This window comes from Humulus lupulus, chromosome 6 (genome assembly GCF_963169125.1).
Source record: "Humulus lupulus chromosome 6, drHumLupu1.1, whole genome shotgun sequence".
NCBI lineage: Eukaryota > Viridiplantae > Streptophyta > Magnoliopsida > Rosales > Cannabaceae > Humulus > Humulus lupulus.
The window spans coordinates 21310333-21335147 of NC_084798.1; the positions used below are offsets into that span (position 1 = coordinate 21310333).

The 24815-nt window shown below is 48.3% G+C and overlaps 1 protein-coding gene across 1 annotated transcript; it reads left to right on the plus strand.

Annotated features, from left to right (window-relative positions):
• The first annotated feature begins 20341 nt into the window (after positions 1-20341).
• Positions 20342-24524, plus strand: LOC133781841 (F-box/kelch-repeat protein At5g26960). The gene is made up of 2 exons (XM_062220936.1): positions 20342-20561; positions 22733-24524. The coding sequence occupies exon 2, from the start codon at positions 22958-22960 to the stop codon at positions 24248-24250; it is 1293 nt and encodes a 430-aa protein (XP_062076920.1). The 5' UTR covers positions 20342-20561; positions 22733-22957; the 3' UTR covers positions 24251-24524.
• The last annotated feature ends 291 nt before the right edge of the window (positions 24525-24815 follow it).

Here is a 24815-nt window from a genome sequence, read left to right on the forward strand (position 1 = left end):
TCCATTGTAAAAGGCTTTCCAAGCTCTAATACTACAGACTCGTGGACTAAGGCTCATTAACGCCCCCAACAACATAAAAATCCCGTGTTAATCATCCACTTTTATTGCTATTACCCTTAAATAATATTTATTAATATAGTTACCGAAAACCTCGATTAACAGTTTGGTGCTTTCATTGAGAGCTGAAGGAAGCTAGTGCTAACGTCAGGCCTTTACTACAATGGTGAACACACGACACACAACCTTCGACCCTAGCAATACAGAGCAGGGCAACAGAGACCCGCTGCCTTCACAACATCTCCCTTAGGATCTGCCCGATAACGCGCCTCCTCAAACGTCTCACCATGACGAGTCACAAGACTACGAGGGTGGGACAGAATACGAAGAGGAAAACGAGGAGAAGTATTATGAAGAGAAAAATGAAGGGGAGTACCTGACGAAGCTGCGGATCCCGAGATCCCCGAAGGAGAGCCCAACCAGTAAGACTTGAAAGTGACCAGACTAAGGCAGCAAGTCCTGGACTAGGAAGCCAGGATCACTGAGCAAGCGGAGGCGCGTCGACGGATGCAAGAGTCTCTCCAAGCCCTGCAGGCATTCATAGCCGCGCAGGGTCCGGCAGCCAATCTTGCAACTGGCCCACTTCCAGAAGCGCAGCAGCCTGCTCCACAAGAGCGAGCCAGGGTCCCCGAAGGAGCCAGCCCGGCCCCTCCCCCGGAGCCGTTTCTTGAGCCAGCTCTAGGAAACCCGGACAGGGAGAGAAAGAAGGCCGGTGGAAAGACCCGAGAAAAGACCACCCCCGTCGCAAAATTTGGGACCCATTCCCGCCCGCTCCCTAGGAAAGAGAAGGTGCGCCCCATCCCAGGACGAGGCCACCTGATCGATCCGCAAAGGACACGGCCGCGGAACGCACAGCCCCGGCACGCCCCAGGGCAAGACGGGCGGGAAAGATCTTCGCACCCAAGTGCCTCGGTTAACAAGAACCGTCGGGAACGGCCTCACCGCGAGGAACGTCATGCCTTCAGTTCAGGGGACGATACTTCCCAGATAGACTTACGCGATGGACTGAATGCTCGGAAAGAGCGGGCCCGCAAGGAAAAGATCCTCCCCCGAGGTGGTGACCTCAGAAACGACATCAACGACAGGAGGAACGAAAAAATCCCCCTAGAAGATGGCACGGCCAGGCAGCTCATGGAACAGATGGTCGCGTTGAAAAAGGTCACGGATCGCCTGGTCCGCAAGCAAGAAGGCGCGAACACCGACTCTGATGAAGAGGATAAAGAGCCCTGCGCAAGGCACATTCTGAACGCCATACTCCCCAAGGGGTTCAAGATGCCAAGCCTCACCGCCTATACTAGAAACACCGACCCCAGGGACCATCTGTCCCTATACAACTGGCTCATGACAGTGGCCCACGTCAGTGACGACGGCAAGTGTCTCTGCTTCTCGATCACTTTGGGCGGTCCAGCCGAAGAGTGGTGGAAGAGACTTAAGCCGGGATCCATCCAATCCTGGTCCGAGCTGCAGTCAGCGTTTCGCAAGCAGTTCGTGGCAGCCATGAGGATGGATATGCAGATCAGCTTTCTCGCAAATATCAAGCAACTCCCCGCGGAGACACTGAGGGCCTACATTCAGCGCTTTATCGAAGAAGCCTCCAAGACGAAAGTGGACGACGGACAACGCCTGGTGGCACTGCAGTCCAGAATCCGGGCCAGGTCCCCCCTTTGGGATGACATGCAGCGTAGCAAGGCAATTACCCTGGAAGAGTTCATCAGGAGGGCCCAAGGATTCATCAACTGGGAGGAAGCTCAGATCCAGGCTTTCGGGTGGCCTCCGACCCCGCAGTCCGTCCCCCAGTTGTTCCTGGGATATGGGGGACAGTTCCCGGCGCAGTCCTACGCGCCACCCATTGCCCCGGGACCGACTGTCGCGCCTGGGGTCAGCTACACTCCTACGGTATATGGCCCCGCCACTTCAGGGTATGCCCCAGCCCAATCCACCCATTTCTCCGGTTATGGCGTCGCGCCGGCAGGACAAAGCATGGCCCCTGTCGGGGCCCAGCAGTCACAAACAGGAGTGACTGAGGCGAGCGTGAACCCCTCCCGGGGGAAGCGATCGGGCAAGGGCCAGAACCGGCGCAAGCCGGTCAAGAAGGGAAAGAGGGGATACGAGCCCCAATATTCATAATACACCAACCTGGTGGACACCAGGGAGAATATCTATCTGGCCACAGAAAGGGCGGTTCACTACCGGAAACAAGGCCCCATGTTCAAAGGGGGAAGGAATCCAAGAGACACCAGCAAAAGGTGCACCTATCACAAGGATGTGGGCCACACCACCGATGAATGCCGACAGCTCAAGGATGAGATTGAAAATCTCATCAAGTTGGGGCACCTCCACCAGTGGGCGAGGATGCCCGTGGGAGTCCCGGGCCTATTGGCAAGCTCCGGACAACCCGCGGTCCCGGGAACAACTTGGGCATACCCCCCCCCCCCCCCAGGGAGGATATGCACAGGGACCCCTGGCGTAGACCCCTCAGGGGACCCCCGTCGCGCAGGTTCCCGGCCCCGGGATGCCTCATCCCTCCGGGGCAGCACCCCCTCGAGTTGACGGACATGTGGCCACCATCTCGGGCGGACCTCACCTGGGAGGGCCATCCAGGAATGACCAAAAGCGCTACCTAAGTGAGCTGGACCACGATCAGGAGGTGTGCGCCCTTGTCCAGGCTCTGGCTCAGCGCCCTAAGTTGATAAACCTCCCCATCACCTTCACGGAGGACGACGCCCACAATGTCCACTTTCCACACCATGACCCGCTGGTTATAGATGCTCAAATCGCCAACAAGTTGGTGTCCCGCGTGTTGGTGGATGGCGGGAGCTCCGTCAACCTGTTGTTCAAGCCCGCTTTCACCGCCATTGGCTTGACTGAAGCGGATCTGGCATCGTGCCCGACCCAGATTTACGGCTTTAACGGAGATGCACTTCTCCCCATGGGAAAGATCCAGCTTCCGGTTATGCTGGGGAGTGAATTGCAGCACTCGTTCAAGTTCTGCACCTTTGTAGTGGTGGACTGCCCCACCGCTTACAATGTCATCTTTGGCCAGCCTGCATTGGTCGAGTTCGGGGCCATCACCTCCATCTGCCATCTTTGCATGAAGTTCCCATGCGACAGCGGAGGGGTAGGGACCGTCCGGGGAGACCAGAAGAGTGCCCGGAAGTGCTACCATGTGTCAGCCCGGCCCATATACATGATCCGGGAAGAGCCCGTTGAGGACTTCGTCGAATCAATTCCCCTCCCGCCTGCTGAGAGGGTGGTCCAGGAAGAAGATGACCTAGACCCGCGGATAGGGGACGACCGCGTCCTGGAACCAATGGACGAGATAGAAGAGGTGTGCATCAGCGAAACCGATCTGACCCAGATCATCCAAGTCGGAAAAAGTCTGCCGGAAAACGTTCGGGTCGCCATCATCGCCCAAGTTAAGGGAAACCAGGATATCCTGGCCTGGTTCTACTCAGACATGACTGAGATCGACCACAATATCATTTGCCACGCGTTAAGTATTGACCCAAACGCGACCCCGGTCCGCCAGAAACGCAGGCCTTTGGGGACGGAGAGGGCCTGAGGCCCTTAAGCTGGAGGTTGAGAAGCTGTCTTCCATCAACTTCATACGCGAGGTTGTGTACCCCGTGTGGCTGGCCAATCCCGTCTTGGGGCCGAAACCGAACAGGACATGGAGAACATGCATCGACTTCACAGACCTCAACAAAGCCTGTCTGAAGGACTGTTTCCCGCTCCCCCGGATCGACCAAATGGTGGATGCTACGTCCGGGTACGAGATCTTGAGCTTCATGGATGCTTACTCCGGCTACAATCAGATCTCTATGCACATGGCAGATCAGGAGCACACAAGTTTCCAAACCGACAAGGGAATCTACTGCTACATAGTCATGCCTTTAGGACTGAAGAATGCCGGAGCAACTTACCAAAGGCTCGTCAATCGAATGTTTCGGGCCTATTTAGGGAGAAACATGGAGGTATACATCGATGATATTCTGGTCAAGTCCAAGACGTCCCAGAACCATTCGGATGACCTGGCGGAGGGTTTCGCAGTCATCCGGAAGTATGGGATGAAGCTGAATCCCAAAAAGTGCACTTTTGGCGTGGCCTCCGGGAAGTTCCTGGGCTTCATAGTGAGTTTCCGGGGAATAGAAGCCAATCCAGATAAGATCAAGGCACTAATTGACATGGCCTCTCCCCGGAAACACAAGGACGTACAAAGCCTGATGGGGCGAATAGCCGCCTTGAGCCTCTTCGTTTCCAAAGCCACGGACAAGTGCGTCCCGTTCTTCAACGTCCTTCGGGGAAGCCAGCGTTTCGAATGGTCACCCGAATGCGAAGAGACCTTTTGTAAGCTGAAAGAACACTTGGCCCAAGCCCCAATCCTGGCAAAACCAGTAGAAGGGGAGCCCCTGTATCTATACCTGGCCGTGACCGAGCACGCGATCAGGGCCGCATTGGTACGAGAGAAAGAAAGGACACAGCTCCCGGTATACTACGTAAGCAAGCGATTGCTGGACGCTGAGTCTCGGTACCCATTGATCGAAAAACTGACTTTCTGCCTGCTGATTGCATCCTGAAAGCTTCGACCTTACTTTCAGGCCCACGCCATAAAGGTCCTAACCAACCATCCCATGCGGCAGGTGTTACAGAAGCCCGAGTCATCGGGAAGACTCCTGAAGTGGGCCATGGAGCTAAGCCAGTTCGATATATCCTACATCCCTAGGGTGTCCATCAAGGGACAGGCCCTGGCCGATTTCATCGTTGAATGTTCTGGGGTGCCTCCGGAAGACAATAGTCCCGAAGCCCCCGCGGCGCCCGTATGGAAAGTCTTCGTGGACGGAGCCTCGAATGAGAACGGGGTCGGGATCATCTTAGTATCACCGCAGGGGCACCAGTTACAAAATGCCCTCCGTTTCCAGTTCAAGGCGTCAAATAACGAAGCGGAGCATGAAGTTGTCCTAGCCGGGCTGCGTTTGGCCCAAGAGGTAGGGGCAGCGAACCTGGAAATCTACAGCGATTCCCAGCTAGTCGTCAGACAAATCTCGGGGGAATATCAGACTAAAGGAGAAAGGATGGCCGCTTATGTGACTCAAACGAGGGAAATGTTACAGGCATTCACAAAGCATTCCATCCGCCAGATCCCCCGGGAGCAAAATTTCTTCGCAGATACACTAGCGAAACTGGCCACCGACGCCGAGGCAGAGCTGGCCGGACTGATCCCCATCAACCATCTCCTCATCCCAAGCATCAGGGCCCCCACGGTCCACATCGTCGATCACTCCATTTCCTGGATGGGACCGCTCATCCGCTACCTGTCTATCGGGGAAGTTCCAAACGACCGGGCTGCAGCCAGGAAACTCCAATACCAAGTCCACCGTTACGTCATGATGGACGGAAAAATCTATCGCCAGGGTTTATCCATGCCTTACCTCAGGTGTTTGTCTGGGACTGAGCTGAACGCCATCATGCATGAAGTGCACGAAGGTTTTTGCGGAGATCACACTGCCGGGCCCAGCCTGTCCAAGAAGATCCTGCGCCAAGGATACTTCTAGCCAACCATGAAGAAAGACTGTATTGACTACGTCCGCAAGTGCGAACAGTGCCAGAGGTACGTGAAGGTCCCACGGGCCCCCCCGACAGAGATAACCTTGATGACTAGCCCCTGGCCCTTCGCAGTGTGGGGGATCGACCTCGTAGGATCACTCCCGACCGGGAAAGGAGGGGTGAAGTATGCCATCGTGGCCGTGGACTATTACACGAAGTGGGTTGAGGCGGAGCCCATGAACACGATCACTTCCAAAAAGGCCTTAGATTTCGTCATCAATAACATAGTGTGCCGGTATGGCCTCCCCTACAAAATTGTGTCCGACAACGGGAAGCAGTTTGACAGCGCCCACTTCACGGATTTCTGCGAAAGGCACGGTATAGTGAAGAGCTTTTCTGCGGTTGCCAGGCCCTAGGCAAACGGGCAGGCAGAAGCCATGAACAAAATCCTGAAGGGGACGCTGAAGAAAAAACTCCAGGCCTGTAAGAGCAAATGGCCCGAGGAACTGCCCCGCGTACTATGGGCTTACCGGACGACCGAGAGGACGTCAACCAGACACACCCCCTACTCCATGGTCTCTGGATGCGAAGCCGTCATCCCAATCGAAACGACCGTCCTGTCCCACCGATGTGACACGTATGATCCCGCCCAGAACCACGCCTTACTCCAAGAATCACTAGATCTCATCGAAGAGATCCGGGAAGAGTCGCAGGTGCAACTGAAGATGTACCAAGGCAAGATCGCACGACACTTCAACTCCAAAGTCAAAAGTCGTAAGTTTGGAACCGGCGACTTGGTTTTACGAAGAGTCTGCCCTGCTACTCAAGATCCGGGGGTGGGGGTTCTGGGCCCAAATTGGGAGGGGTCGTACGAGGTGTGCCCCGGGACGTACCGCTTAAAGCGGCTCGATGGCTCGGAAGTCCTGTGAGCCTGGAATGCGGAGCATCTCTGTAAATACTATCAGTAGTCAGGAGAGCGTTTCCCAGTTTAATATTTTCGTTGTAAACAATGTACGCCTCAGGGCGACCCTTTTTTCAAACAATGAAAATGGCGTGTACAAAACGTCATAAAAGAATGTTGTAAAATTGTGCTAATCTTTCTCAAGTGACCCCAGACCCGTCTCCGCTCACTTGCGGGCGGTATCCCGGGTATAAGCAAATACCTGGCGGGGCGCAAGCTCAAGCTAGTCTCGACTCGGACCAACAAGGTTCGGGTGACGCAAACCCCAAGGTCCCACCCCGGACGAATAATGTCCGGGAATATAACTAAAGAGGACCGAGCCCAAGGCCGGTCCACCCCGGACGAACGAAGTCTAGGGGTATAAAGTTGGACCAAACCCAAGGCCGGTCCCACCCCGGACGAATAATGTCCGGGGATATAACTAAAGAGGACCGAGCCCAAGGCCGGTCCCACCCCGAACGATCAATGTCCTTGGGTATAAATAATGAGGACCGAGCCCAAGGCCGGTCCACCCCAGACGAACGAAGTCTGGGAGTATAAAGTTGGACCGAGCCCAAGGCCGGTCCCACCCCGGACGAATAATGTCCGGGGATATAACTAAAGAGGATCGAGCCCAAGGCCGGTCCTATCCCAGACGATCAATGTCCGGGGGTATAAATAATGAGGACCGAGCCCAAGGCTGGTCCACCCCGGACGAACGAAGTCCGGGGGTATAAAGTTAAGAGGACCGAGCCCAAGGTCAGTCCCACCCCGGACGAATAATGTTCGGGGATATAACTAAAGAGGACCAAGCCCAAGGCCGGTCCCACCTCGGACGATCAATGTCCGAGGGTATAAATAAAGAGGACCGAGCCCAAGGCCGGTCCACCCCGGACGAACGGTGTCCGGGGGTATAAAACTAAAGAGGACCGAGCCCAAGGCCGGTCCCACCCCGGACGATCAATGTTCGGGGGTATAAATAAAGAGGACCAAGCCCAAGGCCGGTCCACCCCGGACGAACGATGTCCGGGGGTATAAAGTTAAGAGGACCGAGCCCAAGGCCGGTCCCACCCCGGAGGAATAATATCCGGGGGTATAACTAAAAGCCATGGCGTGTAACTGATAAACGGAGGGATGAGGTTCCGGGTTAAACGAAGCCCCGATAGCCCTGGACTTGGTGCCAGGATTGAAACTCGGTGAGTTAGGACGTTAGGTCTAATCCAGGCTGTTGGAACCGGAACTAAACACTCGCAATCAATTAATCGCGGCAACAAAATGAAATTTATACTTGAAATAACGAAAGGAAGCCTATATAAAAACCAAAGAAGGTAGCAGTGTTTTAAACTTAATTACAAGCCAAAAGTACTAATAAAAAATAAAAAAAGAAAAGGGACAAGGCCAGGATTCGGGCCTACAACTCGTCCGCTCGGATGTCCGCGTCCTCCTTCTCCTTGGCCTCGTATTTGGCCCGCTTTGACTCCGGATCAAGGAAGACAAGGAGGTTCATACTATTGTCCTTGCACCAGGCCATGTAGATGGCCTCGTCAAAAGTGACATCCAGCAGGCCCTCGGCCTCCTCCTTTTCGCGGCGGGATGTTTCGTGCGCCGCCTTCTCCTGAAGGAGAGAGTCGCCCAGTTCGCAGACCCGGACCTTCAAGGCCTGGATCTCCTCCTTATCCAGGACAGACTGAGCCGCAACCGTCTCCAAAAGTGTCGCTCGCTCATCGGCCTCCTTTGATTTCCGAGAAAACTCATCTTCCAATCCAGCCTTGGCGCGGTTGAGTTCCTCGCGCTCTGTCTGGGCACGGGCCATCTCCTGGCCAAGGGCCTCCTTGGCAGCCTCCCTTTGATTCACGGCCGCCTCCAACTCCAGCTTGGTCATGTCCTTCTTCATGGCCAGCTCGGCCACCAGATCGGCACTCCGATGGGACAACAGGTCAACCTGGAGCAAAGAAAAGTTATAAAATAAAATCCTCATCACCAAGTAAGGGAAGGAATATAAGAAGACAAGTAAAAGTTACCGCGGTGGCCTGGTGGCGGAGAGCCTGGGAGATGAACAGTACGTCCGGGTTGGCTATCGTGGCGTACCTCTTGAGCTGGAGGTTGGACATGGTGTTTCCCACCTGGTCTAGCAGGTCAGCCTCCAGGGGGCCGTGTCCTGTCCGAGTTTAGGGCGGAAGCCCGCTTCGGCAGCTGGCCGATCCACGATCAGCTGAGGAGCGCTGAACTCGGCAGGACGCTCCACGAATTCAACCTGACGACGGATCGTCAGGGCTCTGTAAGTTTCGTCCCTCCAGCCACAACCGTTTTCCCAGGTCCGGTTAATCAACTGGGACTGCTCATCCCGCAAGGCGGACTCCCCCTCCTCAAGAAGAGTCGGGCGTATGAGGAGAATTGGCAGTGCAGGGACTTCCTTCGCGGCCAGCCGACTCTCACCATGTGACTCTTCAGCCGAGCCAGTTCACCTCGTCCGGGGCCTCTTCCCGGTGTTGCCCTGTACAGCGCCAGCGTCCGGGCCCCTCTTCCCCGAGCTTCGGCTGACCGCTGCGCCCGCCTCCAAGTCAATTACGGGGTGCTGGGCGGGGGGGGAGATTGCAGCAGGCTCCACGACTTGGATGGGGACCGCAGCCAGGACTCCCCCACCGGGACAAAGCTCCGTCCCAGACAGTGCCTTAGTGAGGTTGGGCTCTGGGCCCGTCGCCTCGCTGTTCTTCCTGGCCGCCTTCTTGGCCGCCCTTTCCTTGAAGAGCCGCCTCATTTCGCTGGCAGGGGTTGACATATCAGAATCCCCTGCAAAAGTACAGGAAAGGGAGTTAGGATGATAAACCAAACAGAAACAAAACACACGCATGCCAAAGCTAAAAATGACCCGGGACGAACCCTCATCTATGCCCCGGGCGCGACTCAATTCCTCTAAAGCAAATGAGTGGACCCGATCCCCTATGTCGTTCGGGTTCAGGAAACCCCCATACTGGAGGAACCCGGATAAGAACATGAGGACCTCCGAGCCTACGGGGACGGGAATTGAAGGTCTCATCTCCCCATCGGCCCCAAACGCGAGGCCCGGGGGTACTAGCCTATCCCTAGCTAAGTCCCCGACTCGGGGAGCTTAAGTTAAGATTAAAGAGGAGTTACCTCGCCCCGATACGCTAGCCCCGGGAGTCCCCATGTTTGGTAGGGCATCTTCGAAGAGCTCCTCCAGCTCCCCTGAGGTGGCCGCCTCTGTCGGGGCCTGGTCCTTCTTGCGCCGGGCCGCGTCGGCTCGTGCCACTCTCTCCACACTGGCAATGTAGTCCAGGGCCAACTGCTCTCGGATGTCGACGTTCTTCTTGCAGGGGATGCCCCAAAGATTCGGGATAACAATGGTTTGGGTGGCCGCGAGCATTCCGACCAGTCGGAGATTGTCGTCTGTGACGTAGCCACCCACATCCAGATCCTCCGCGCTCAACCTGGAGTAAAACCTCCTCCTTTCCATAATAAACTCGGTAAGGGGAGTTTGAGCAAAAGGCCCTGCCACCCGGAAGATGTAATAAGAGACGACGAAAAAGGACAAGGAATAAAAGAGACAATTGGGAATATACTTACCCACTCGCTGGAAGTCCAGCAACAGTGTGGGGTTCTTGTCCACAAGGAACCCGGACGTCAGGAACCAGTAATGTCTGACGTCCGGGTGATGCCTCCAGGAGCTGGTAGGAGCGGGATAGCCACTCCGCGACTTCAGTCTATAAAAGCCGTCCAGGGTCTTGTCCTTGACGTTGACTTGCGGCTCCAGCTTGTAGAAGTACAAGATCTTCGCAGGGGTAGGCTCCGCGACCTCCTTCGCGACGCAAAACACCCGCCATCCAGCGAGCAGCCGATACGCTTGAGGCAGAAGCTAGAACGGTGCGATTCCCACATACGTCAAGAACCGCACGAAATAGTCGTGAAGCGGGAGCGTAGCTCCCGTGCTCATGTGACCGGGGCTCCAGGCCCCAAATCCTTCCACGGACGTATGGGCCCGCTTCTCGATCCTGGCCATGCGGTTGTGAAAGAGTCCAGGAGTTGATTCGATGCACAGACGCTGCTCTAGGAGCAGCATCATCCGGTAATTCCGGAACAGGTTGGGCGTCACGCCCATTTCCCACCTGTTGCCCTTGGGCGTCTGGGATCCAGGAACGACGACAGGGGCCCTATTGACCTCTTCTTCAGAATGGAGTGTAACGCCCGTTGCCATAGCTGACGATCTGGGAACAAAGAAAGAGCCAAGCAGTCAGTACCTAAACCCAAGAAAGTCGGTCAAGGTACGGGGGGTCTCCTACGGACTGCTTGGAGCCCCTTCGGATCAGGTCCGGGACACCGAAGAGCCACCGGACCCTGATCAGGAAAGAAGAAACTACTAAGACCCGACCTCTGTCTGGGAAGCATCTGGATACAGAGCAACCCGAACCTAGTGGCCTTCCTAACAACTCCTAAATATAAAGCCTAAACGTACAAATTAAAAGAACATCATAGGTTCATATAGTCGTCAAGAGGGTCAAGGGGACTTACTGTGAGTTGTTGGCCATAGAAGGTGGTGGTTGTCCGACTGTAAGGACGGCAGAACTTCGTTCTTGAAATGGTGTAGCCGGTTTAGCAGTTCGTCGACAAGACAGGCCCAAGATGCGTCTTCAGGCAGAAGGCCAGAAGTTAGGGTTCTGGGGAACAGGCGGCGGCACAGAGTCAGCAGAAGGTGGCGTATGCCATCGGCGATGTCGGGCATGCAAGGCTCGAGCAGAGCTTATCGATTCTTAAACTGGTTTGAAAGTGTAAAAATGCCAAATTGGCTTTCGTGGGGTATTTATAATGGCCCCAAATCCTGGCCTCCGATCCAACGGACGGGTGTCTCCCCATCGGACGGTCAAGAATCGCGCAGGGATATTTATGAGCCCCCTCATACTGGATCCTCGCCATCTCAGATCTAATGGCCCAGGAGGGGCGGACGCCAAAGGTCGCCCCATCCTACGGTCCACCTCATCCTAAGGATATTAATGATGGACCCCTGTGCGGATGGGACGCTTCGTGACGTGTGCTAACACACTAGCCTAGGCCTAGCGACCCTTGGGAGGGCTAGGCGACCTTTCAAGACTTGTGCAGCAATTGCCTGGTGACACGTGTACCCTTGCCACGAAGCGGGACAAAGGTAAACGTCCCCGGATATTGGTAGGCGGTCCAGGCCAGGCATACGGCTAGTACCACAGCGCGCTGTCACGGACTTGCGATCCCAAGCAGGAACTGGGGAGGCAACCGCACGAGCGTCCTGGGGACGATGCAAACCTCCTCCTGGCAGGCCTAGGCGAAGGCTTGGGGGGTAAATGTTATCCCCATTTCCTGCATGGGCCCGGGACATTCGTCCGGGCCCATTGTTAGGGGTTGTTCAGCATGCGGGCCCGGCCCAAGGCCTCTTGGTACGGGAGTGTCCAAGAGGGCGGGTACGGGCCCAGGGTTCATTTCTGGGCCCATTAGGGGGGTCCGGCATGTTCATCCGGGTCCGTCATCCGGGAGACAAGTAGACTGTTCGAACCCCCCACGACATACGCGTCCTAGTCCCGGACCCTGGTACGGTCCGGGCCTGTGGTAAATGAAGAGGGACAAAGGTAAACGAACCCGGAACACATCATCCCCGGGTGGAGGGGCCAAGCGTCCAGACCCTGAAGCCGCCCCACTCCGCGTGGGCGTTGTCCCCACTTTTCACCTGCGGAAAAGGCCACCTCGGGATTGCACGCCGTTGTTTCAGGTCTGCGCTGCCAAGTACTCTGACTGGTCTTGTCTCCTGAATCTGCCTCGTAACTCGAAGTGTCCAGACCAAAAGCACCGTTTTGTCGGGCGAGATATAGCGCTTGAGTCAACTTATTGGGCCTTAGCTGGTCTGGAATTCATGTATGTTGTATCTTTTATATTGGGATTCCACTAGAAAGGCCAAGAATATCTGTATCTCTGATGGGCCCAGGTCGTACCCGGCCTAGGCCCAGTGTTCCCATAAGCCTATAAATACAGGCTATAGAACACTGGAAAAAGGATCTCTGATCATCTAAGAAACAGTTACTCTGTCAAAAGATAGAGAAAAACTCTATTGTAAAAGGCTTTCCAAGCTCTAATACTACAGACTCATGGACTAAGGCTCATTAACGCCCCAACCACGTAAAAATCCCGTGTTAATCATCTACTTTTATTGCTATTACCCTTAAATAATATTTATTAATATAGTTACCGAAAACCTCGGTAAACAATTATGTTTATCAAATCCATAAGTGTTATCAAGGCATTAGTCAATCCAAGTGACATAATCAAGAACTCGTAATACCCATATCTAGTATAAGAAGCCGCCATCTGGATAATTTTTCCCCCTAATCCACAGCTGGTGATAACCAAATCGAAAATCCACCTTGGAGAATACCATCTTACCCAGTAACTAAACTTTTAATTTTCTCAACTTTGCTGGAGCCCTTCAATACAATGCCCCAAACACTGGTTCATCTTTGATATCGGTTCAATAACAAACTCTATCTACCTGTGTAGAGGTAATCCTGACAAATCATCTAGAAACACATCCAAAAACCCACCGACTAATCTAGTCTGCCATGGTCCCACTGGCACAACCTGAGTGATAATCACCACACTAGCTAGGACTCTTATGCACCCTCTTTGCAACCAGTCACTAGCTCTAAGTACATATATCATAAGTATGTGGTCCATGCACAGTGCCCAAAAAAATACAAAATGGGTCCTCTGTTAAGAACGAGTTTCCTAATACGCAGCGGAAAGGTGGTGGGTTGGCCTAGTGTACAACAAAAATTTTGTAACATATTTAAACTACCTTTAAATATGCAGATCCATTAATATACATACATTAATAATAAACAAGTAAATAAAAAACATACCTCTTGATGCCTATTAAGTGTCCTTGCTATCTTTTCGTAATCTGAAAGATCTTCCTATCAAAGCTGCTCCCAGGTACTCACACCAAGATCTTCCACAACGTTCTCTACATCTCAAGAAGTGTGTGGGCACTTAGAGAATAAAGGATGGTTAATTTCTAATTCTATTTGATGTACTCAACACATGAAATCAAGATAATAATGCCTGAAATTGGTTCTACATCTTTTCAGGGAGAGGTAGAAAAATATCGTTCTTTTTCACAGAGCGAATGACTGGCTTCTTTCTATTTTTTGATAAGTCTTACTTAAAAAGAAAATAGTTAAATTTAAAAAATAAATCTGTAAGTAATTTACAATTTATCTTTTAATTAATTAATTATCTTATTAATGAAAATATCCAAAAACTAACTTTTGAATTTTCCATTAATTAATTAATTAAATAAATAAAACTAAAAATTCTATCCCTGAAAAATTATGCAGTACACGCCACACATAGTGCATGGACTGTGTGTGGTCGTGTACCACCTTATATTTTAGGGATATTTGATTTTTCTATTTTTATTTAATTATTTATTCAAACTACTTTGTCAGATAAAAATCTAACAACCTGATAACTAATTTTTGCTAGGATTGGCGCTGATCGCGTGCTCAGTCACGGCCAGGTACAAATACAGGGGCTCCCCTTCTACCATTTTTGCTAGGATTGGGGCTTAGGCCAAGTGTTCTTTCAGGTTTTGAAAGGCCTCTTCGCATTCGGGTGACCATTCGAAGCGCTGGCTTCCCCGAAGGACGTTGAAGAACGGGACGCACTTGTCCGTGGCTTTGGAAACGAAGCGGCTCAAGGCGGCTATTCGCCTCATCAAGCTTTGTACATCCTTGTGCTTCCGGGGAGAGGCCATGTCAATCAGTGCCTTGATCTTATCTGGATTGGCTTCTATTCCTCGAAAACTCACTATGAAGCCCAGGATCTTCTCGGAGGCCACGCCAAAAGTGCACTTTTTGGGATTCAGCTTCATCTCGTACTTCCGGATGACTGCGAAAGACTCCGCCAGGTCATCCGAATGATTCTGGGATGTCTTGGACTTGACCAGCATATCATCGATGTATAGCTCCATGTTTCGCCCTAACTGGGCCCGAAACATTCGATTGACGAGCCTTTGGTAAGTTGCTCCGGCATTCTTCAGTCCGAAAGGCATGACTATGTAGTAGTAGATTCCCTTGTCGGTTTGGAAACTGGTGTGCTCCTGATCAGCCACGTGCATAGAGATCTGATTGTAGCCGAAGTAAGCGTCCATGAAGCTCAAGATCTCGTACCCGGACGTAGCATCCACCATTTGGTCGATCCGGGGGAGCGGGAAACAGTCCTTCGGACAGGCTTTGTTGAGGTCCGCGAAGTCAATGCATGTTCTCCACGTCCCGTTCGGTTTCGGCACCAAGACAGGATTGGGCAGCCACACGGGGTACACAGCCTCGCGTATGAAGTTGATGGAAGACAGCTTCTCAACCTCCAGCTTAAGGGCCTCGGCCCTCTCCGTCCCCAAAGGCTTGCGTTTCTGGCGGACCGAGGTTGCGTTTGGGTTAATACTTAACGCATGGAAAATGATATTGCGGTCGATCTCAGTCATGTCTGAGTGGGACCAGGCCAGGATATCCTGGTTTCTCTTAACTTGGGAGATGATGGCGGCCTGAACGTTTGCCGGCAGACTTTTTCCGACTTGGATGATCCGGGTCGGATCAGTTTCGCTGATGCACACCTCTTCTATCTCGTCCATTAGTTCCAGGACGCGGTCATCCCCTATTCGCGGGTCTAGGTCATCTTCTTCCTGGACCACCCTCTCAGCAGGCAGGAGGGGAATTGGTTCGACGAAGTCCTCAACGGGTTTTTCCCGGATCATGTATATGGGCCGGGCTGACACATGGTAGCACTTCCGGGCGCTCTTCTGGTCTCCCCGGACGGTCCCTACCCCTCCGCTGTCGCATGGGAACTTCATGCAAGGATGGCGGATGGAGGTGATGGCCCCGAACTCGACCAATGCGGGCCGGCCAAAGATGACGTTGTAAGCGGAGGGGAAGTCCACCACTACAAAGGTGTAGAACTTGAACGAGTGCTGCAATTCACTCCCCAGCGTAACCGGCAGCTGGATCTTTCCCTTGGGGAGAAGTGCATCTCCGTTGAAGCCGTAAATCTGGGTCAGGCACGATGCCAGATCCACTTCCTTCAAGCCAATGGCGGTGAAAGCGGGCTTGAACAACAGGTTGACAGAGCTTCCGTCGTCCACCAACACACGGGACACCAACTTGTTGGCGATTTGAGCATCTATAACCAGCGGGTCGTGGTGCGGAAAGTGGACATTGCGGGCGTCGTCCTCCGTGAAGGTGATGGGGAGGTTTATCAACTTAGGGCGCTGAGCCGGAGCTTGGACAAGGGCGCACACCTCCTGGTCGTGGTCCATCTCGCTTAGGTAGCTTTTTTGGTCATTTCTGGATGGCCCTCCCAGGTGAGGTCCACCCGAGATGGTTGCCACATGTCCGTCAACTCGAGGGGGTGCTGCCCCGGAGGTGTAAGGCATTCCGGGGCCAGGAACCTGCGCGACGGGGGTCCCTACGCATATCCTCCCTGGGGGGGGTATGCCCGAGTCGTTCCCGGGACTGCGGGTTGTCCGGGGCTTGCTGACAGGCCCGAGACTCCCAAGGGCATCCTTACCCACTGGTGGAGGTGCCCCACCTTGATGAGATTTTCAATCTCATCCTTGAGCTGCCGGCATTCATCGGTGGTGTGCCCCACATCCTTGTGATAGGCGCACATTTTGCTGGTGTCTCTCGGATTCCTTCCCCCTTTGAACATGGGCCTAGGCTTCCGGTAGTGAACTGCCCTTTCTGTTGCCAGATAGATGTTCTCCCTGGTGTCCACCAGTTTGGTGTATTCTGAATATTGGGGCTCGTAGCCCCTCTTCCCCTTCTTGACCGGCTCGGGCCGGTTCTGGCCTTTGCCCGATCGCTTTCCCCGGGAGGGGTTCACGCTCGCCTCAGTCACTCCTGCTTGTGACTGCTGGGCCACGACAGGGGCCATGCTTTGTCCCGCCAGCGCGACGCCATAACCGGAGAAGTGGGTGGATTGGGCCGGGGCGTACCCTGAAGTGGCAGGGACGTACACCGTAGGGGTGTAGCTGACCCCAGGCGCGACGGCCGATCCCGGGGCAATGGGGGGCACGTAAGACTGCACCGAGAACTGTCCCCCATATCCCGGGAACGACTGGGGGACGGGCTGCTGGGCCGGAGGCCACCCGAAAGCCTGGATCTGAGCTTCCTCCCAGTTGATGAATCCTTGGGCCCTCCTGATGAACTCTTCCAGGGTAGCAGCCTTGCTACACTGCATGTCATCCCAAAGGGGGGACCCGGCCCGGATTCCGGACTGCAGTGCCACCAGGCGCTGTCCGTCGTCCACTTTCATCTAGGAGGCTTCTTCAGTAAAGTGCTGGATGTAGGCCCTCAGTGTCTCCGCGGGGAGTTGCTTGATATTTGCGAGAGCGCTGATATGCATATCCATCCTCATGGCGGCCACAAACTGCTTTTGAAACGCTGATTGCAGCTCAGACCAGGATTGGATGGATCCCGGCTTAAGTCTGTTCCACCACTCTTCGGTGGGACCGCCCAAAGTGATCGAGAAGCAGAGGCACTTGCCGTCGTCACTGACATGGGCCACTGTCATGAGCTGGTTGTATCGGGACAGATGGTCCCTGGGGTTGGTGTTTCCAATATAGGCGGTGAGGCTGGGCATCTTGAACCCCTTGGGGAGTATGGCGTCCAGGATGTGCCTTGCGCAGGGCTCTTTATCCTCTTCGTCGGAGTCGGTGTCCGCGCCTTCTTGCTTGCGGACCAGGCGATCCGTGACCTTTTTCAACGCGGCCATCTGTTCCATGAGTTGCCTAGCTGTGCCATCTTCTAGGGGGATTCTCTCGTTCCTCCTATTGTTGATGTTTGAGGAGGCGCGTTCTCGGGCAGATCCTGAGGGATATGCTGTGAAGGCAGCGGGTCTCTGTTGCCCTGCTCTGGATTGCTAGGGTCGAAGGTTGTGTGTCGTGTGTTCACCATTGTAGTAAAGGCCTGACGTTAGTACTAGCTTCCTTCAGCTCTCAATGAAAGCACCAAACTGTTAACCGAGATTTTCGGTAACTATATTAATAAATATTATTTAAGGGTAATTGTAATGACAGTAGAAGATTGACACGAGGTTTTTACGTGGTTGGGGCGTTAACTAGCCTTAGTCCACGAGTCTGTAGTATTAGAGCTTGGAAAACCTTTTACAATGGAGTTTCTCTCTGTATTTTGACAGAGTTACTGTATCTTAGTTGAAGAGAGATCCCTTTTACAGTGTTCTATAGCCTGTATTTATAGGCTTATGGGAACACTGGGTTTGGGCCGGGTATGACCCGGGCCCATCAGAGACACGGGTATTCTTGGCCTCTCTAGTGGAAGCCCAATACAAAAGATACAACATACATGAATTCCAGATCAGCTAAGGCCCAATACATTGGCTCAAGAGCTATATCTCGCCCGACAAAACGGCGTTTTTGGTCTGGACACTTCGAGTTACGAGGCAGATTCAGGAGACAAGACCAGTCAGAGTACTTGGCAGCGCAGACGTGAAACAACGGCGTGCAATCCTGAGGTGGCCTTTTCCGCAAGTGAAAAGTGGGGACAACGCCCACGCGAAGTGGGGCGGCTTCAGGTTCCTGGACGCTTGGCCCCTCCAATGGGGGACGATGTGATCCGGGTCTATTTACCTTTGTCCCTCTTCATTTACCGTAGGGTCCGGGACCATGACGCGTATGTCGTGGGGGTTCGAACGATCTGCACGTCTCCCGGATGACCGTCTCGGAGGACGGAACCCGGAGGACCATGCCGGACCCCCCTAATGGGCCCAGACATTCACCCCCGGCCCATACCCCTCCTCTCGGACATTTCCGTACCAAGAGGCCTTGGGCCGGGGCAGCATGCTTAACAGCCCCTGACAATGGGCTTGGAAGAAGGTCCCAAGTCCATACAGGAAATGGGGATAACATATATATTTTGAATGATAGAGTAGAGAAGCTAGAAGTGCTCTGTAAGGTTGCCTTTCCTTCAAACAATTTTTTAAAATTATTTTTAGTCATTTGTATTCTTTCTCTTTTTAAATTAATTTTTTTTTATTCTTTATTTTTTATTATTTGCATGATAGGTCCCCCAACTATACACTATTTGGCAAGTTAGTCCTTGAACTTTTTTTTGGCAAATTGTTCCCAACTTTGATTTCTTGGCGGCATTAGTCCTCAATCTTCGATCACCAACAGTTGGGGGACCAATTTGTAAAAAAAATTGGGACTATTTTGTCAAAAAAATATTTAGAGACCAATTTGCCAATGAGACTAATTGAACTTTTGGAATAATAATTAAGACTAATTTTTTTTTCTTTTCTTTTTTTGTTTGAGAGGGTGCCATTTTTTCTTCTAATATGTAGGGAGCTATATAGTTTATTATTTGAGTAATGATGGCCCGTTTGGTAAAATTTTTGTTTTTGAATTTTTTAAACACAAAAATAGAAATATTATTTTATTTTTATTTCTTTATTTTAAAAAAATAAAAATATGTTTGGTAACTATTTTTAAAAAAAAAATAATAATAATAAACGTGTTTGATAACTTTTATTTTTATTTTTTGTTTAACAATATGAGGTGTTGATTTAAAGAAAAAGAAAAAAAGAAAGGAAAAATTGAAAACTGTTTAAAAAATTTTGAAAGTAAAAAAATTATATTTTCAAAATTTAATAAATTTTAATTAAAATTTTAAAAAATAATAAATAAAAATAGAGTTACCAAACACATTTTTTTGTTTAATTGTCAAATTTTTAATTAATTAAATAAAAAACTATTTTTTTAAGTATTACCAAACAACACTGATATGTGCACTTAAAATATATACTCAAACATTACACATAACGACGTGACACTGTTTTTTAAAATAGCGGGTCATAGTTTATATAAATGTGATTGATTGACAAAAAATATCATGTGACTGTGTGTAATATTTAGGTGCACATATAATTACTCTTATTATTTTCATCCATTTTGTTACAAAGAAAAAAACATTAAATTAGAATTACTTGCGAAAAATTGCCTATAATACCATTCTATTTATTTTTTTTCAAAAGAGAATGACCAATCTAATAGCTCATTAAATTTTTTGACTAAAATTATAATGATTCGATATGATCATTTTCTTATATTATTTTTAATAAATTAATTTTTTTAAAAATATTTTTTCTTCATTTTATACATAAATTTCATTATCACGAACATCTTATTTATATTTATTTTATAAAAATGAATATTTTTGTACACCTAATTTAATTTTTTATCTTTATTGTTAGTTATTAAACAATAAACCTATACATCTTAACTCTTAATCTTAAAATATATAATAAAATAAATATAATTTTGTCTATATTATTATTAAAATAAACTTTTTATAACTACATTATTGGCCCCAAATATTATTCATCCCAACACATAAGTTCATGTGATGATTTTGTCTATATTATATTTTTAAAATTATATAAAATTTAAATAATATCTCAATACATAAGTCAAAATGTATTTTTTTTGGTAAGTTGGTGACCCAATTTTATTTTGGCAAATTGGTTCTCTCTAACTTTGATTTTTTTTACAATAATAATCCTACATGAATAACTGTGAGAACTAACAATGCCAAGAAATCAAAATCGAGGGACTAATTTGGCAAATTGTGTATAGTTAGAGGACCCGGCTACGTACTTATTATTTTGATTAATAAAAATATTTAAAAATATAAAAAACGATGTAAAGATAAAATATAAAAAAAATATTGTTTTATTAAGAAATTTCAAAGGATATTGTACGTGTTGTAAAAGGCACATAGAGAGGCAGCTGGTATCCAATGTTGCTGCTTGAGAGTATACTCTCTCTCTCTCTCTCTAGCAGTTGGCCATTAAACTCACAGCACAGGAAAACATGTCTACCGAAGTCTCTCCGCCGCTGTAACTTTCAGGCCACTTTTCGACCACTTCAGATCTCCACTTCTGGAGCTAATCACATTATATAACCACTACTAAGGTATGGATTGAAAGTTTGGTTTTGTTGGAGATTTTGGGGTTGAATGTTGATGGGCATTACTTTTTCTTGCATCTATGCTTGCTTGTGCGTGTATGAGCGTGTTTCGTCCATTTCTTGCATCTTGCATTTTGAATCTTGAATATTAATTTTGAAGATCTGAAATTGATGTTTTTTGTAGAACAAAATATGAACCTGTAGAACTAATTAAGAGACAAGGTTGTAAATTTTGGGGGTTTTTTCTTAACAGAATTCTTTTTGTTTATTTGGTTAAATTTTTTGAGTTTTTTTTTCTTTCTATAATTGATATATAAGGTTAACACGAGTCTATTCTTCCATTCCTATGTCTTGAGTGAGAGACGGAACGGACTCAGATTAAGTTAGTTTAGTTTCACTAGATTAGTAATGTCGTAGCTCTTTTGTTTAGATTCATGATTTAGAGCTGTTATTTCTGTGTAAAAGCTTAGACAAAAGTTTGTTTTCATTGTTAATTTTTATACTCAGATCTTTTATTTGTAGTAGGTTGTGATTGGTGTAATCTCCAGTAATGGAGGCTGTATTGAGTGTAGACTCTCTTTTTGTTATTCTACTCAAGTTCAATTAGGGTAGTTTTCTATGCTCCTATTCCTCTTCCAAAAGGAATTATGATGTCTTTTGTTTGGTTTGAGACCTTGTAATTTTTCTGGTGTAGTTTTTTTCATCAACTATTTTCATTATTAGCCAACACAACTTGTTCGCTAATCTTCATCAATCTAATTTGGCTTAGATGTAAACCTTTGGTTTAATGTTGGTTTTTTTTCTATGATTTAGAAGTTTTATAAGTTGTTCTATGACTACTTGGATTGTAAAGAGACTTTGGCCTGTCTTGTGTCATCATTGGCATGTTTGATGCCTTTGTATAATAGTTCTGAATGCAATGTTTCTGTCTGAGATCTGAGTATTTCCCGTACACAGTATGTGGACTTTAAGACAACTTCATAGTTTTTTTTGGCTAGTAATGTAGTCCGGGTTTTGGTTCTCAGTCGGATAGTTTAGTTTTCTGTTTGTTGTTCTGCTGTCTGTGTAGTTTGTTCTTGTTTTCGGACCTTGTTTTCTTTTGAAAAATGTTTTTAAATTAGATTATATATGCAGACATTAATATTTATATATATAGTTTGTCTTCAGTTTAGATATTTCTTTTTTTTTTTTTTGCTGAATTTTTAGTTTCTCCTTTGCTGAATTCTTTAGTTTAGATTGTAATGTACCCACCACTTAAATATGTATCTATATAGTTTGCTTAGTTTATAATTTTTTTAGAGAATAGTTGTATTGTAATGTAGTATGGGCATTAGTTCTTTGGTAATATGTAAGATAAATGTACTTAATTTGAAAGAAAGTTTATAAATAAGAGACTAAATTGAGATCCATATGTTCTGACCACAATGTAAAATGAAGATTACACATATATGTGTATGCATTTTGATATATATGTATTTACTTGCTAACGTGTCTCTTGCCTTTGTGTACTATATATGTATATTAATAAAAGAGTATTTTCTCTTTGTTTATATATGAATTTTGTAGATGTGCTTACCTTATATAATCTTTTTTCTGGATATGATGTGCTTGTGTTTGTCTTCGAAGTATTTTTTTTTTTGGTCTTCCTTGAAATATTTCGTCTTTAATCTAAATGTATCATTCACTTATGATCAGCTATTTGTTAAGTTATTAATTACCATTTCTTTTTTTTTCTTTCTTTATTTTATTACACTCTTCAAACTTGTAGGATTCTTATATAAAGATTCTTAGTGTTACATATGTACACCTTATGTTTTCGGAATAAGTAACTTTAGTCAAATGCCAATTTTGTTTTGGCTTTGTAAATTTATCCATTTAAATTTAGCCTATTTTTGTAACTCATTAATTCTAGTCCTTTTTCGGGAGTTATATAGGTCTCCATTTGATTTGATTTTTTTGGCATAACTTTGTGGGAACCGAGCTTTTAGAAAAAAATTCTCCAATATATGATCATCTTAATCTTTTTTTTGGTGGTTTTTTGGATTTTCTTCTAAATAGTTCTTATATTATGATAACTGAAGGGAATCCTTTCGCTTAAATGAGTTTGCTAATAGTTTTAAGTTTATTCTTTCTTTTGTTGGTAAGTTATAACTTATCAATCCTATTTGTTTTTTCAGGTGGTTCTCTTTTTTGGTTTAAACAGTGTGTTTTGCTCGGACGACTCAATTGGGTAGGCTCAAGTTGTTTTATCGAACACTGGAAATTAGTTTGTTGGCTAGACGTATTCTATTCGTTTTTTGTCATTCATTTCACTTGTGAAAAAAAAAGCCAAGACCAACACCGCAGTCTCACTCTTTAATACCCTTTTCTTTCTCATTCCAAATTGAAATCCAGTCAATGTGATGTCAGAGAGTTGCAATTCTCGCCACTTTTCATGGCTAATGAAATCCTGCTTTCCCAACCCAAACGACAACTCCACCACTGTTGTTTCTGCCGTGGCCCCCAAATCCTCATCGTCGTTTAGCAACAATTGTCTCTCTTCCACTATCTCCTCCCTCCCAGATGACATCCTCCTCGATTGCCTCTCTCGGGTCCCACCCTCTTCCATTCCTAATCTCTCCCTTGTTTGTCGTCGCTGGACTCGCCTCCTCCTCTCTCCTATCTTCTCCGATCTCCGTCGCCACCATGGCCTTCTCCGCCACACCCTCGTCGCCCTTTCTACCACCGACGCTGCCCTCTTTGCTGCGACATGGCGTTTTGAGCATGACCAAAACAATGACAACGATAGTGAAAGCCCTTGGAAAGTCTCAGCTTTTCTCTCTGACGATGTAGTTTCAATTGTAGGTAACCAAGGATTCCCCTCCCATGCGCGCCTTTCTGCTGTTGGACCGAGAATCTTCATCGTCGGTCGAAATGCGACCCTTCGTTATGACACGTGGACTGGTACAATCAGTGCTAGGTCTCCGATGATGATCTCCCGAAAAAAATTTGCTGTTGCGACTGTTTCTGGCAAGATATACGTCGCTGGTGGTGGTTCGAGAACAACAGCTGTGGAAGAGTATGATCCCGAGGAAGACAAGTGGTGTGTGGTTGCTACTGCACCCCGGAGTCGTTATGGATGCATTGGGGCATCGGTAGATGGAGTGTTCTATGTGATTGGGGGTTTGAAATTGGGCGTGTCGGGAAACGATCATTTACGCCCCACTTCTGGAGAAGCTCACGTCTATGCGAGCTCCATGGACTTATATGATGTGGAGGCGCGTGCATGGCTCAGAAGCCGAGCCGTTCCTGGGGGCGGTTGCGTAGTTGCTGCTTGTGCTGCAGCCGGACATATCTACGTTCTCGCCAGCCACGCCGTGGAGCTCTCATTTTGGAGATTCAACGCACGCCGAAAAGTTGTTGGTGGCTCCGGCAGTGCTTTTGGTGAGTGGTGTAGGATAAAGAGTCCACCATTGCCGGCGCAGATTAGAGTGGACAGCACAGTGAGGTTTGGTTGTGTTGGAGTTGGAGACCAGGTGGTGTTGGTTCAGGTGTCTGGCTGCATCGACGACTTGTTGAGGAGGAGTGGACGAGGCGGTCGTGGGTTGAAGGAAGGGTTGGTGTTGGTGTATGATACGGTAGCTGGAGAATGGAGACGGGTTGCGGATCTGCCGGAGATTATTCAACGCGCTTCTTGTGTTTGTGTGGAGTGTTAACATGCAGATGAGGTGGATAGAGCAGACAATGATGCCTATTTGAGCTTGTGATTTTTGGAAAAGCAAAGATGATACACCGTGGTATGAAAAGGTTATTTACACAAGATATGTTATTATTTGCCCAATTTTTGGGCTCATCTGTTATTATACTTTTAATTTGTCCACCAACAATTTCAATTATATATATAAAAAAAATGTTGTCTTCTTAGTTCAACTTATCAAAATTTGTAAGATAATCTACTTAAGTATAAACTTAAATATTATTTCTATTGAATTTCATTGTCTCTAAATCTAATCTCTAAAAATTCTATTTATCAATAGGATAGTTTATTATTAAATTATAAGCTGCCGAATTAAAACTTACGGGGATGCACATCTAAATGCATACAAGAAATGATAACATAACTAGATGGGAAGCTATTAATTTTTGAACTGTTGTTAATTTAGTTCTAGTTGTTGATGTAAAATTGGGAATTTATATATATACAGAGAGCATACTGTAAATTTTCAGAAAATTCCGAATAGTTTATAGTACCGAAAATTAAGTTCAAACATGTTGTTGCAC

Excerpts from the sequence above, each read along its gene's own strand:
- LOC133781841 (XM_062220936.1), top strand. The coding sequence starts at position 22,958 with ATGTCAGAGAGTTGCAATTCTCGCCACTTTTCATGGCTAATGAAATCC.